The 15,580-nt window shown below is 47.0% G+C and overlaps 1 protein-coding gene across 1 annotated transcript in view; it reads left to right on the top strand.

Moving 5' to 3' along the window:
* Window positions 1-4,916: 4,916 nt before the first annotated feature.
* The window catches only part of FOXO3 (forkhead box O3), a 163,110-nt gene continuing 152,446 nt past the window's right edge, over window positions 4,917-15,580 (top strand). The window contains exon 1 of the mRNA XM_036766595.1: window positions 4,917-5,665. Coding sequence (XP_036622490.1) covers window positions 4,997-5,665 — 669 coding nt within the window. The 5' untranslated portion in view covers window positions 4,917-4,996. The remainder of the gene's footprint in view (window positions 5,666-15,580) is intronic.

Raw genomic sequence — 15,580 nt, 5'->3', positions numbered from 1 at the left:
AAAAGGCCATGAGAATCTACTTAGGGGACTTCTAGCAGCTATTGGGCACTATTAAAAGTGTTACTTAAAGGTTCTTTTAGTCACTGCCAGGATGAATGACAGGATGTTAGTGAAACAAATATTAAATGCTCTCAAAATATTGAAATTGGAACTAACAGAGTATCTGGAAAGTCAAGACTTCTTTTTAAAGTTTAGAAAAAGTACAGGGAGAATGTAGAAGCAAGAAAGACACCCCTCCACTGGGTCTGAGGCACTGTCAAATCCTTTTGAACCTCAAATGCTCTGATCCCAAGTTCAAGGCTTTTCCAATCACGACCACCCACTTGGGCACTGAGATCTCCTTTACGTCATCGATGCTTTATGGCCACGTGGTAGCCACATGTAACAACATGAAACTGGTGACATAATGGGGCAGTCACGCAAACCACAGGCATTACAGTGATCTAGGGATGGTGAGATGGATTTGCCTGATGCCTACAGAAACCGTTGCAGCGGCTCGGCGCACCATCCTCCGCAAGTCAGACTGAACTTGACTGGGGACCACCAAGCATTCCTCAGGCTGAAAGAAGCCCCTCAAGATCTAGGAAAGGGAGAGAAAACGCCTCTCCTCCACCGGCCCAGGCGGCAACCTCGAGGTTACCTGAAACTCAGGATTGTTGCTTTCACTGGGAATGCCACACACCTAAGGGGGGGAGATTTGGAGGGTGGGGGCGGAGGATAGGTGAGATGGGGGACAGGGGGTGGGTGGGAGAGGGAGAGAAGGAGGAAGGGAGTGGGAGGGAGAAAGGGAAGGGGGAGAGAGAGAAGAGGAAGGAGAGAGATTGACAGAAGAGAAAGGAGATATTGAAAGTAATAAGGGAGGGAGGGGTAGAGGGAATGGCAGGGAGGGTGCAAGAACGGAGGGGGGAGGGAGACAGAAGAGGAGGAAGAAAAAGAGATTAGGAAGGAGGAGAGAAAGACTGAGAAGACGAAGGAGAGATCGCGAAATATGGAGAGAAGACAAATGAAAGAGATTGAAAGAGGCATAGGAGAGAGACTGAGAAAGAGGAAGAAGGAGGGAAAGATTGGGAAAGAGAAAAGGAAGGAGATTAAGCAAAGAGTAAGAAGAGACTGAGAGAAGGGGAAGGAGATTGACAGAAGAGGAAGGAGAGACAGAGAAAGGATATTGAGAGATATGGGGCGGGGGGAGACAGAGAGTGACAGAGTGACAGACAGACTCTCTCTCTCTCCGCTGGGGACGGGGCGGGGGTGGGGAGGGGGAAGGCAGGCGCGAGCACCTCCGCTTCCCCCAGCCAGCCCGAGGCCGCTCCACGCGTCCCCACCTCTGCGCGCCGCCGCCAGCACAACATTCCATTTATAAATAACACCCACGTGCGCTGGTAAATAAGCGCGCGGTGGCTTGGAGCGGCCCGCCGCGCAGCGTAACACGCGAGGCTCCCGCCGAGCATGCGCCGGCACGCCCGCCCCTCCCCTCCGCACGTGTCCGCCGACTTCCCTAGCACCGCCCCAGCTCCGCTCAGTCTCCTCCCCTAGATTCAGCTCCCCTCCCACTGCTAGCCACCCGGGCTTTGGACACCGCCCACTAGCTCTGGGCTCGCGAGCCTCCGGGGTCCTAGAGCTACCCTAGGTCCTTCGCGCGCCGTAGGGAGCGCCCTGCCTACCACACCTCTCCCTGCAGGAGGCGCAGATGGGGGAAAAAAAAAAGAAATGTTTCTGGCTCGCGCGCTCTTTTTTCCTTCTCCATCCCACGGTTCCTTAGGATTTTACTCGATTGTTTATTATTTGCGGGGCGGGGGAGGGGAGTGGTGGAAAGGGGCGGGAGATGGGAGGCCGGAGACTGGAGCCTTAGGGGCCCGGGCCAGTCAGAGTGTGGCGTGGCTTGATGGGTAAGACTAGCAGCGAATGGCGGCGCGGCACACTGCGCGGCGGTCACGCGCTTATTGATACAATGACATCATCTGTTTGTACGCGTCGAACTAGCTTGGTGCAGGGGCGGGGCCGCACGTCACTTGAGTGACTGACCCTCTGCAAAGCTCTGAGTCCTCGGGCGCCTACCGCTTGGGGAAGTGGAGGTGGGGCCGGGGGCGGGAAGGGGGTAGAGGGGCGCGGCTTGGCTGGCAAAACCCAATGGATGCGCTTTTGGACAATTCCTGATTGCAAATGTTAAGGATCAGGGTGCTAGCCGCTTGCCTGTTCTCAGGAACTTCCCTGAGACTTCATGGAATAATAAATAACGCGTATGACTTAAAACGTCGACAATCTTTGATATTTAATTTCCACGTAGCACATGTAAAGAAGTATACAAGTAACCTGGCGTCCAGCTTTAGGCTCAGGTCCATAATGCAAGGAATGAGGGGTGAAAGATGTTCGCAGCAGAAAAATCTGTTCAGAAATAAAGCCAATATACGCAATTATTACATTAAAACAACTTAAAAAGCCAAGTTATTTTTTTCCCAACGACTTGTGACTATCGGCCTCTGCTCTTTCTTCATTCCAGTGGGTTTTTTTTTGTCGGCACTAATTACTTCGTGCCCCTTTTTCTCCCTGGCAGCCCTCCTCTCCCGCACCCCCCCCCCCCATTAAAAGTAAACCTAGTTTCCTACACGAACAACTGTGTATAAACTAGCATCTGGGTTAAGGCGTTTACTTTGTGCGTCTACATGTGGGGTGAGCCACTACATCAAATCAAAGGGTTTCTGTTTGTGTCGGTCTGTGCGAGTTGCAATATGCGGCGAGTCGATTAACCCCGTCCTAATCACGCTTGCGAGTCTTCAGCCAACGGCTTACTAAGGAAAAGAGCGGTTATCGAATTTCTCATCTTTTCTGGGGCTCATTAGGACCTGAATACTGGATCTCCCTTAAAGTGCGCACGAGGGAGCTCACAACTGTGGGTTCCAACTATACTGCATCCTGTGTACCCAACTCCACGGAAATCCTCAATGAAATTTCCAAAAAGCGAAACACTTTTTAATTAGGTCTTAGTTTCCTGGTTTTTGGGAAGTGCGGCAGGAGAGAAAGAGGAGAGGCCGACGCCCTATAGCTTGCAAACTAAACCATCCTTGTTCTTGCGGGAAGGATCCTTCTAATAAAGATCTCAACGGAGTTTCTCAGCTCCAGGTTCCCCTCGAGCTTTCTCCTCCCCTTCCTTGTCCAGCGTGGGCGCGCACGCACACACACAGACACACATCCCCCCTGCTGCCTGCCTTCTCGGTCCTCCCTCCCCCTGGGCGGGGACCTGTCTGCTGTCAGCTTAGGTTGAGGCTCCCTGCGTGTGTCTATAACTTTGTGTTGCTGCTGCTGGTGGTTGTTAGGAGAAGGAATGTGGAAGTCAGCAGTGTGGAGGGTGACAGGCTGCCCGTGCAAGCTGCAGGAGCGGCCGCAGCAAAAGCCTAAACCCTTCTCCCGCGCAGATTCTTCGCTTTCTTTTTTCTGTATTTTTGGGAGACGTGCAGAATTTTGCTTTCTTCCCCACCGTTTTTAAAGGGAAGGTGCCGCGGTAGACACAGGAACTATGCAACGGGGTTGCTGCTTCTCTCTCCTGTGACTCCGGATCTGTTTTTGAACAAGCTCAGGTTCTTCCCTTTCCCCTCCCCTTGACTTTGTCTTTTTCTCCCCCTCCACCGTCTTCCCCAATCCGCCCCACCTCCCCCTCCCCTTTCTCCTTTTCTAGTGTTTTTAAAGGACTTGAGTGAAGAGGGGGGGAAACTGTCAAGATGGCAGCAGCAGGAGCAAGGAGGTTATGAATGTGTTAGTACTGGATCTTCTCGCAGCCTTAGGGGAGACTTGAAGCTTCCAGACCTGTTGGAAGATTTCTGCTTTGATTTGCCTTTTTTTTTTTAATTGAGAGGCAAACGATGTCAGCCAGAACATTGCAAAACAAAACACCAAAGTGGGTTTTCTTTGCCCAGTTCAGCTTCTTGAGAACAGCCTCCGTTCTATTCTTTTAATTTTTGAAAGTATCTCGGACTAGACTGGCATGAATTTAGATGCATATTAACCCTCCCCTGCCTTTGGGTCGAAACGAGGAGAGAAAGGGAACTGGGGGAAAAAGTCATCGTGGTAATGCAAGAGCCCTAATCTCGTCTGCGGAAGCAAGAAAGAAGCCTGAGCTGCTCTCTGATGGATACAGTGTAATTTCTGTGGTGTGGTGCCTCCTCTTCGGTGGGAGGGTGGGGGTCCGAGAAAGATCGGAAGACGCCACAGACTTTCTCTCCACTGCCACTGACGGAGGCACTTCTCTATCTGCATGGAGTGAAATATAAACAAACACACACTCCCAGTAGCAGAGCAGGCACGGAGCTGCACCACTCAACTGCGTTTGGCTGCTCCTTGCTTTAAAGGGACAACCCTCCCTCCCCAGCACCCTCCTCCTCCTCCTCCACCTCCTCACTTCCCCCTCCCCCCTCCCTCTCCTACTCTTGCCCCCACCCCTCCCCCCTCCCTCCGCCCTACCTTCCTCCCTTCTTCCACGCCCCAGCCACCTTGTCCAGGAGACCTGCCTATCTGACCGCAGCTGGGGGAGGGGGTTGCCCCATCAGTGCCTAATCCTCCGATTGTCTCCACCCCCACCCCCACCCCACCCCCCGCACCCTCAGGCGGCGGCTGCTTTGGACTGGGAGTCGCTCGCTCTACCAGGTTCACGGGAAGGGACGTTTCCAGGTCTGCCTGTTCCCCTGGCTTGGCGAGGTACTGATCTGGGAAGAGGAGGCGGCGGCGGTAAAGGTCCGCCGAGGACTTCATTCCAGCTCAGGATAACCAACTCTCTCCCCCATTTCCCTCCCTTTCTCCCCCACCCCCCAGCCCTCCTCCCCACAGGCAGCGATCCTGATCCCTTAGCCTGTTCTCCCCCCTCCCCTCCTTCCCTCCCCCACTTTACCCCGCCCCAGCGAGAGAGCAAGGAGGAGAGCCACCGCTCGAGCTAGAGAGCGAGCGAGGGAGGGAGCGAAGGAGCGAGCAGCAGCAGGCAAAAGGCAGCCCAAGGGCCCGGGCGGCGAAGATGGCAGAGGCGCCGTCCTCCCCGGCCCCGCTCTCGCCGCTGGAAGTGGAGCTGGACCCGGAGTTCGAGCCCCAGAGCCGGCCCCGCTCCTGTACGTGGCCCCTGCAGAGGCCCGAGCTGCAGGCGAGCCCGGCCAAGCCCTCGGGGGAAGCGGCCGCCGACTCCATGATCCCCGAGGAGGAGGACGACGAGGAAGACGACGACGGGGGCTGCGGAGCCCCTGGGGGCGGCGGAGGAGCCGGCACGGCCATGGTCATGGGCGGCCCGAGCGGCGTCCTCGGCCCGGGACTGCGCCCCGAGGAGGCGGCCCGGCTCCTGGCCCCTGGAGGGCAGGACTCGGGGTCCGGCGCGCCCCCCGGGGCAGGCGTGCTGAGCGGGGGGCAGCAGGCGCCGCTGCAGCCTCCGCAGGCGCCGCTGCCGCTGCCCCCTCCACCGCCGCCGCCGCTGCAGCCGCAGCAACAGGGGGCGAGCGGAGCCGCGGGGCAGCCGAGGAAATGTTCCTCCCGGAGGAACGCGTGGGGAAACCTGTCCTACGCCGACCTGATCACCCGGGCCATCGAGAGCTCCCCGGACAAGCGGCTCACCCTGTCCCAGATCTACGACTGGATGGTGCGCTGCGTGCCCTACTTCAAGGATAAGGGCGACAGCAACAGCTCCGCGGGCTGGAAGGTGCGTACGGACTAGCCCCCCAGGTGGGATCGGGAGGGATGCACGGCAATGCAAACCCTTGGTACTTTTCCTTGGTACTTGGTGCTTTCGCAGGTTGCGGAGGCAGTTTAAGAGGCTGCAAATAAGGTGATGTGTTGGGGGGGGGGGTCCTACGCTTATGAAGAGCGGAGGATGGAGGAGATGGGATGCAATGTTTACGGGGGAAGGGGAGGGGATGGGGTGCAGCAGTGCTGTGGGATGCTCGAGGGAGGGGTGTTGGTGAGGATGAGGGAAAGGGATTGTGATGCGTAGGGAAAAATTGGTTGGGGGAGTCAAGAAGAGCTCCCTGGGACGAATTCCGGAGGTGGGAAAGGTTAAAGAGTAAATGGGAAGGGTACCCGGGAGTATAAGAAAGGAAAGGTGGATGTTGTTGAATTCCCTGGACAGCGCTAAGGCAGGTAGGTGGGAAGATGGCCAACTTTGTGAGGGGCATTCTTCATTTGGTAATTACATGACAGAGCGAGAGAGAAAGAGAGAGTGTGAGTGTGTATGTGTGTGTTTTGCCCAGAGTGTGCGTAGATGTAGGGACATTCATCACGAAGAAGGTGAATGGCTGAAGAAGGTGGATTTGGGGTTCCTTCCACTGCGGAGTTAAGTGTTTCTTTCTCAGAAGATAATGGGTGCAGTAGCTTGGCACAGCATCATTGATCTAATGAGACAACCTGTGGCCCTTAGGTTTAAGTTTTGGTACAGATAGTAACCGTGGCATACTGTACCTGTGGAGGCATCAAATCCTTTGGAAAAAAAAAAAGGAAGTACTTAGAGAAATCTTGGATTCCAGCCCAAACCTTTCCTGGCCTAAGTCCCTTTCCTTGCTTGGGTTCTCCTACCCGATTACCTTCTATATTCATCTGCAATGCATATTGCTTAAGGGATGCCTTCTGATGAGCCTTTTGTGCAGGAAGGAAAGGCTTGGACCATTAGGAACTTGGGCATTTCCCCGAGGCTGTCCCTGTTCCCCAACCTTTGTTTTTCCAGCCTGTCCAGCACTTGTCCTCTGTCTGGACTTAGTTCAGAACCCGTCCATTTACTATTAATGCCTGCGCCAGAGCTCCAGCGTTTTATCAGCGAGATGGAGCAAGGACGCCTTGGTGGCGGGCAGAGGAGCAAAGAGAGACAGAGACTTGGTTAATGGCTTCTACCTGTAAATGAACCGGGAAGAGGGAGACTCTCCTGTTCTTTTTTGGTCTCTTGGGGCTTCAGGCACGTGGTTGAGAGGGAGGTGTGGAGAGGCCTATGATGTAATGACTCTTTCTGCAGTTGGGCATCTAGAGAAATTAACTCTGTGTCTGCTGGTTGCTCCTTTATTTTTACCATCTCCCTCCCTTTTTTCCTCAACTTCATAGAGCATCCACTGGAGAAAAAAGACAAGACTTCTGGTAGCAAGTGAGCAATGTACCCATACTGTGAGGACCTGTGTTCAAATTCTGCCTTTGTGGCTTACCTGTGTGACCTTGAGCAAGTCACTTAACCACAACTTGGGCCTTAGCTTCCTCTCTTATAAAATGAGGGGGTTAGACTAGATAGCCTCTGAGATCTCCTGAACTCTAGACATATGATCCTTTGGTCATATGTAAAACTTGATTTTTTTTTTAATTTGAAAAGAAACAACCCTCCTCCCTTTCTGTGCTCATATGCGGGACTCTGGTCTCCCAAGCATCCTACAAGAAAGCTTAAAAGGTTGAGGTCTGAGAAGGGATTAAATCGAGAGAACCATTTCAGGAGACTCAGGCCAGAAAGAAAATTAGATTTTAATTTGCCTTTATAAGGGTTTTGAAAAGAAAATGCCCCCCTCCTTTTCAAGGCCTTGTTTCACAGAACTTAAAAGTAAAATCCTAGTTTTAGAGCCAACCTGTGAATCAGTTTCCTTCAATATATTCCTGTACCTTACCAAATATTGAATGGTGTTACCGCTTTACAATGGTATGTCAATTGTGTGATACAAGTGCTGTTTACAAATGAGGTGAGATTTGAGCAATTCAGTTTCTTCCAAATGCTAATATTGGGAATCTTTAAAGTTTTGGAGTGTGTGGCTGAAGCCGACCTTTGGAGGTTGTTCATTGTCTTTTTTAGCATTACAGAGGAGGGACTTGGAGCTTACAGGACCAGAAATTAATGATTTGGGAGTTTGAGAAAGTAGGAAGATTTTCCTGATTTTTCTGTCTTGAAAACTTTTTCCTTTTGAATTCAGACTAGTATATTTTTTAATTGGAATTTAATTGCAAATGAAGAATTTTTCACCCTCCCTCTGATTTTAAAACTAATAGGCTAAGAGGTTTGTCTCTAAAAAGAGGCAGTGTAGTAAGTAAGGAATTGACTGGCATTGGAGCTGTAACTGTGATCTTGGCCAAATGATTGAACTGCAGGGAGCCTCAGTTTCCTCATCTGTAAATTGAGGAGTTGGATTAGATGATCTTTGAGATCTCTTCTAAGATTCCAAGGATACTAGAGTGATAGTATTACATTTTAATGTCTATAATTGTTTAATACGTAACTTTGATAACATATATGCAAAAAATATATTCCTTTCACTAAAGTGGCTACAAATTGAGACTGGCTGTTAACATGCCTTCATACAATTTTAACATTTCCAATAGAGGTGTTAATTTCAGTCATGACCTTTATAATATTGGGTCACAACCAATATTTTGTCTCATGGTTTCACATTTCCCTACAACTATCTCCTATGCCCTTACTCCTAAGTTATGAAATACCCTAAATTGAAAGGTCAGATAACTAGCATCCTTGATAGTGAGCCTGACAAGGCTTTCTGACTATTTTAATTCAAATTTGGATATTCTACTTCTGGGTAACAAGTAACTGGGAATTAGAGTTAATTTAACACATGAAAACTTTGATCCTTGGAGACCATGGGGAGGTAATTGAGTTCAGAAGTTTTTGTAAGATGACCTTCATTAAAAGATGCAGCCAGGCAGGAACTACCAAATCTTTGAATGTGAGAGCCCTTTGAAATTGAGGTTAGAAGTGCTGAACACCCAGTATGACTAGTGGCCCCACTTTGGTTTTCCAGCCTTTTTTTTGTTGTTTGTCTGTGGTTTAGTGTGGGTGGAAGAGGAGGGAAAGAAGAGAGGTCAGGAGCTAATTGTGACCTATTTCCAGGCATCCCGATTTCAAGAGTTTGATTGCTAGTGTGGTTAGTCATTCTGGAGGGATGGAAAGGAAGGGTGTGTGTGTCTGGGTCTTCAGGTCTGTCCCTGTGTCCATCCATGCCCGCCTGTGCCTGTGTATGTCTGTGCCTGGGAATTCAAATTCAGCTGTTTTCGTCTTATACTGATGCATCAGTTCCTTGGCATATAAAAATGATCCTGGAAAATAGGCTAAAATTCTAGCCTCCTTTATTCCTCTATGTAAAATAGCACAAAAGCCGAAGTAGGTATACCTTATTGAATAAGGTTATAAATAAGTTATTCATTTCTTTGGAAATTCATTTGTTTGAAGCAATAGCTCCAAACATTCATGTGCACAAGTAAAATAAGAAATGATTATAAAAATCATAAATTCTATTATTTACTCTGCCTTTTTAAAAAAATATACATTATACTTAAAAATCTTTTTTGCTTAATAATGATTAGGATAGATGAATTTAAAGGTCCTAACTAAATCATGCACCCTGTTTTCAGTTTGGCAACTAATGTGAATTCTTGGATTCAATGTTCGATGAGCATTTATTAAGCACCTACTGTGTGCCAAGCACTCACTGGTTGGGATTGCTTTACTAAAATGTATTTTTGCCTTTTTAGTAAAAAAAAAAAATACCATTTTGACCACTTACTATTTCAGCTGATAGGTTAAATCTGTTTGAAGAGAGAAGTTACATTTTTTACATATGCAAAGACATAGATACTTTGAAAATATTAGGTCATAAAAGGTTAATTTTCAATATAGAAAGCTGGGCACTGGGTTCTTAGAAAATATTTGGTAATAAAAGGAGGTTCTCACTGGCAGAAGAAAAGTCCCATTTTGTCAGAAGCAGGAAGTCCTGGGTTGATTGATTGTACATGAGCTCCCAGGTACAAAGTTCCTGTTGAGGTGATGGCTATCTCTCAGGGTCTCTTTTAGCCAGGTCTTAAAGAAGAAATGAAGATTGAGGTATGGCTAAGAGGAAGAAGGATGATGATTTCCTTGAATCCAGATTAGAGTTGATCTGCACACAGAACTCAGCAACAGAAGTCTCATCTTTCTTCGAGACATTACTTAAAGGTTTGTTAAATTAGAAGTCAGTAGTACTGCTATTCTTCCCAGGATTGAATACTTCCTAGAACTCCAGAGCTCACCTGGGAAGGGCCTGGCTCGGCTTGCCACTTCCTTCTTCGTTTTCAGAGTGTTAGGGACAGGATTGATTATTCAGTGCGATGTTTCCTTCTTGGTTCCCTTAGCATAAAAAGATGTAGCATGTTTTTTGATGGGAATGGTTAGTGGTGATGGATCTGGGGGCGAGGGAGGGGAGAGAGAGAGAGAGTGAGAGTTAGAGTGTAAGTACACGTACATGTACATACACTCCCATATATATGCCTTTGGAACCTTTTCCAAGACGTGGCAAAATCAAGGAGTGTTTCACGACCCATGGTGTTCAGTCCTCTTTGAGATGAGTGCATCTGGTCTCATTTCAAAGAACCATATGAAGGAAAGTGTTTTTCACTGCAACTGTCCTCTGCATTTTGTGTGTGCATGCGTGTGTGTGTGTGTGTGTGTGTGTGTGTGTGTGTTTTATAACTGTCATCATGATAAAGTTAGAATAATTTTTTTGGCTTCCGAAATATGAACTCAGATGTGCTTTAAAGCGACTCAGTGAAGGGCTGCTTATGGTCATGTCTAAAGCTTCTGTCTTGTGCTTGGTATTCCTTGCCAAAAGGCTATTTTGTAATTTCCTTTAGCAGTGCTGTACTCGTCAGTGATTCTCAACGAATCTCCTTCCTCTTCCTACAGCAGCAGTACACTAGGGGGACTGTTTTTCCTCTTTTTCAAGCTGTTTCAAAAACTGATGAAATAAAGAAACTGGCCCTTTGTGCCCTTTGATCTGTAAGCTCCCGATGAACTCACATAAGGATCTTTTAGTGTCAGGCTTATCTTCTTAATGGAACATGAATGGAGCCATCGAGGACATATTTTTTAAGAGATCTCGGCAAGTTCTACTTTAAGAAAGAGACACCATAAAAAGAAAAACAAAACATCTTATAGTAGTCAGATTTAAAAAAAAAAAAAGAAGGATGAATTTTACTTGTAATTCCCACTTGAAAGATGCAAGATATTTCCATTTGGAGAGTTGAGAAAATCCATCCTTTTGCTCTCCTACTCCTTGGAAATTTTGTCTGACCCTTTCTATCCAGAGGCCATGATGGAAGACTCTAAGAATGTTTCCCCAGAGGGAGCCAGCAGGCCTAGGCACCCTAATTGGATACCCTCTTTCCCAGTAGCTAATGCTGCAGATCCCTAATAAAAATAGGACTCTAACCTATAGGTTAAGGAGTCTAACTCTCATGGGGTTGTTGTAAGTAAGGCTTAAATGAGATAATGTATATAAAATGTTTTATGATGCCAGTGATGACAGGATATAAAATAATCTGGCTCATTTTTGCATACTTGCTCATGCTTACACTCTCTAGGCTTGGGAGAGGGGCTTAATCCTGACTTTAACCTCTTATTTTTTCTCTTGTCCTGTTATTGCAATGGAGTGGAAAGAATGCTAGATTTGGAATGAAGACCTGGATTTAAACCACATCTCTACCACTTCTGTAGGGTTACACTTGTTCTCTCTTCCCATTGGGTTCAGCCTCCAAAACTGGTTGTGTGACCCTGGGGATGTCACTTAATTTTCCAGTATGTTAGACAATCTCTAAGACTAGGAGAACTTTCTCTAAATTGCAGAGAAAATGCAGACCTGTGTTGGTAATGGGAGCTTCCTCTTAGAACTTCTCTAAACCGATGAAATCATGGGTCCAGGTCCTGTCTGTCTGTTTGAGGAACTGGGGTGGAGTGAATAGAAAGCCGGATTCAAAGGTAGGGAGACTTGGGTTTAATTCCTGCCTCTCCCAAGTACTGGCTGCCTGACTTTGGGCAAGTCGTTTAACCTCGTAAGTACTAGAAGGTACTGACCTACATTGGTAGAGGAAGTTTCCTTGTCTGGGGATTGATTGCTGATACAACTGATAGCACAGGTTCAGTCTGTATCTCCAGTTCCTTGTGGCTCTGGAAATCAGATCTGCTGTACCTGTGTGCCCTCAGGCAAATCATTCCACATTTCTGAGCCTCAGTTTTCTTTGTTTGTAACATTTGGAGGTTGGACCCACGTGACCTTTAAGATCTCTGATTCTAATTCTATTATCTGTTGGCATTTTTTTTTTGTATCTTTGGCAGAATTACCTGTTCCATTGGTATCCATTGACATTTGGTTGTTGGATGATTTAGCCGATGGTCATTATAGCTTTGGGAACTAGAATTAGTAGGGTGTGCATGGTGAGTTGTTGCTGGTGGGTGTTGCCCTTGAGTAGGGTGTGCCATCCAGGATGGGAAAATCTTCTATCTAAGGGTGCTGATTGGAGACAGTGGCGGGGGGTGGGGGGGGGTGGGGGGGTGTAGAAACCAGGGATGGCTATAGTCACAAGATCTGAGTATTTTCTGACTCAACATTAGCGCATCAATTTTTCACAGGTGTAGGTCACCACGTTGTTGACATATGTGGTTATTGTAAGGCATAGGTCAACTTTGGCCTGTTATTGACCTTTCACTATAAAAATATGGAAGACACACATATTTCAAGATGTGATAAGCCATGTTAATATTTTACAAACCCATTAAAGCAGGGTATTTCAAATGGTATCGACATCAACATGAAGGTAAATAGAGACAGTATAAATATGGAATTCTCTCTCTAGGGTGTATGTATGTATGTATGTGTGTGTGTGTGTGTGTGTGTTCGATCTCTTTGGCGGTCTGCTGAAACCAAAAGACCGCTTCTTAGAATAATGTTTTTAAATGAACAAGATAAAATACATAGGATTATAGAGGAAGCCAACTATAATACAGTGGTTATCAGATTTTTTTTTAAAGTTAATAGATCCCAGGTTAAGAACCCTTGATAAATCATAAGTTTAAATCTGGAAAGGGACATTAGAAATCATCTAGTGTAACTCTTTGTTTTATGGTGAGACCCAGAGAGATGGAGTAACTTGGCCAGGATGACACAGGTAATAAACTAGTTGAGTCAAGATTTGAACTCAGGTCCTAGAAGTCAAAGTTCAGCATGCTATCTTACTTCAAATCCACTGCGTCATATGCTGATTGTACTATTTGTTTATGTCTAGTGGCCTAGAGAACAGCCACATAAACTAGTCAGTAACTTCATACCCATTGCCACTTAGAGCATGTTTAGGCTGATTTTAAGGACTCTTTCTTCCTGGGGCCCAGTTCCTATTCCTAGGCATATAGTTGTAGCTATTTGTTGCTGGGAAAACAGATAATCATTCTTCCTCCAGCGATGACAGCATCTTGTACGTCAGAAGTCCTGGTTAGATTTACCCTACTCTTGGCCTGTTCTCAGCAGCCAGTTAGATTATATCCCAGTGCCATGGAAAGTAGATTGGATCCCAGTGGGCTCAGGAGCTGTGAGATTTAAAACCTAGATCAGGATCTGAAAGGGACCTCAGCAGCCACCTCATCTAGCTTCCTTCCTTTATAAGCGAGAACAATTAGGCCCAGGGAGGTAAGTGACTGGACTGAGTTCACGTAGGTATTAAGCATCAGGGGTGGAATTTGTACTTGGGGCTTCTGACTCTAGAGCTTTGCTCCAAAGGGAAACTGGTTAAGTTTCCCTCGAGATGCCCTTGGGGATTCAGGGCCCAAGTAAGGGTGGCTTCCATAGTAGCGTTTAGCCTGAAACTCTTAATTTGGAGCTAGAATAGACCCAAGCGCCTCCTAAATGGAGATAGCTCAGATCTAGAACAGAGGATAGTTGGAGGAAAATTGTGGCTATTGGCCTTATTTTATTCGTTTTCAGTTGTGTCTGACTCTTTGTAACCCTATTTGTGTTTTTTTTTGGCAAAGATCCTTGAAAGGGTTTGCCATTTCCTTCTTATTTTACAGATGAGGAAACGGAGGCAAACAGGATTAAGTGACTGTTGACTGGGGTCACCTGACTAAGTGTCTAAGGCTGGGTTTGAACTCAGGTCTTCCTGACTCCAGGCCTGGCTGCTCTATCTCCTGCACCATCTAGCTGCCCTTTACCTTATTACTCTCCAAGAATCTGAAGCCAGAAGGGGCTTTAGCAGTCACTGAAAATGGAGTGACTTGTTCAGGGTTATGCTGTACTTTCTTTGAAGTCAGAGGGATTGTGTTTGAATCCCGACCTGCCACTTAGAACTCTTGGACCTTGGGGAAATCATTGCACTTTTCTAAGTCTGTCACCATCCTTCTCAGAGTGGTCATGTGGGAAGAGGTGGTGGTGGTGGTGGTTCAGGAATGCTCTATAAATCCTTAAAGAAGTATGTAAATGTGAGCTAATAGTAGTTTGGAATGGTGCAGTACTATAAAGTACTGTCTTGACCCCTGAATTTAGGGCTTTTCCCCACCATACTATGCTGCCTTCTTCTAGGAAGAACAGCCCTACAGTCCAGTGCCTGTTTGCTAGAGTGAGATACAGCTCTGTCTCCAAGGAGCACTGCCATTTTCACAAGAGAAGGAATGCTTCAGGGCTTTTTTTTTTTTTTTTGGTGGACTTTCTCTTGTCTTTTGATCCCAACTTGAATGAATTATGTTCCCTTCTTCTCGATTAGGCCACAGAGAACTGAGAATGGAGTCCATTGACAGGAGCAGCCATTTATTCTTGTAGCGATTAGACCAAAAGGAGCTAATTGTCCTGCTTGTTCAAATGGCTCAACACAGAGAGATGGAAAAGTAAGTGTAAAAGTTTTGGAGTTAGACCAAAGCTAGAACCTTCAGAGACTCATCTTCCTGAGTTCAGATCTGGCCTCAGACACTTACTAGCTGTGTGACCTTGGGCAAATCACTTAATCCTGTTTGCCTCGGTTTCCTCATCTGTAAAATGATCTAGAGAAGGAAATGGCAAACCACTCCAATATTTTTGCCAAGAAAACCCCAAATGGGGTCACAGAGAATCGGACACAACTGAAAAACAACTGAACAACCCAAACTTCCTGACTCCAAGCCCAGGGTTCTAACCATAGTGCCACCTAGCTTAATCTCTCTGACATGTAGTTCCCCCTCTAGGAAATGAGAGGGTTGGATGAGACAACCCCTGAGTTCCTTGCAATTCTAAATGGTTTGGGATTATGACCAGCATTTCCCTCCTGTAGGTGGCAAAACTTTTGCATGGCACAGCTCTGATTCCTGGTCTATCCTACTTCATGTTACAGATAAAGAAGCCGAGGTCTAGAGAAGGATGAGGGTCTTGCCCAAGGTCATTGAGCTAGTTAGTGACAGAGTTCAGACTAGAACCCAGATCTCCCAACCTCTAGCTGAGGGCTCTGACCAGTTTACCATATTATCCTATGAGATGAGTCATAACTGTGTCCCAGATGTCTCCATCCATACTACATTATTTCAGCATGATTCCATCTTGGAATTGTTCCACTTGGTATCTTATTGGTTCCTTCTAAAGAAATTGATTGAGAATGTGGTTGCCTTCCTTCTTGAGTTTGTCCCAGTATAGCTCACTTCTGGGAAGTTTTCTGTGATTAAAACTACACCTTAATCAATACCTTCTCTACTTAATATCACCCCATTATTTATGGGACTGTGTTTGGTCTCTACGGATTTGCAATGATTTGTCTGTCTCTAGGTAAGCTAAGTTTTTCCAAGTTTATAAGTGACAGACAGTGGCTGGTGGCTAAGTATACATGA

This window comes from Trichosurus vulpecula, chromosome 7, assembly GCF_011100635.1.
Source record: "Trichosurus vulpecula isolate mTriVul1 chromosome 7, mTriVul1.pri, whole genome shotgun sequence".
Lineage (NCBI taxonomy): Eukaryota > Metazoa > Chordata > Mammalia > Diprotodontia > Phalangeridae > Trichosurus > Trichosurus vulpecula.
This window is presented reverse-complemented; position numbering and strand designations above follow the sequence as displayed.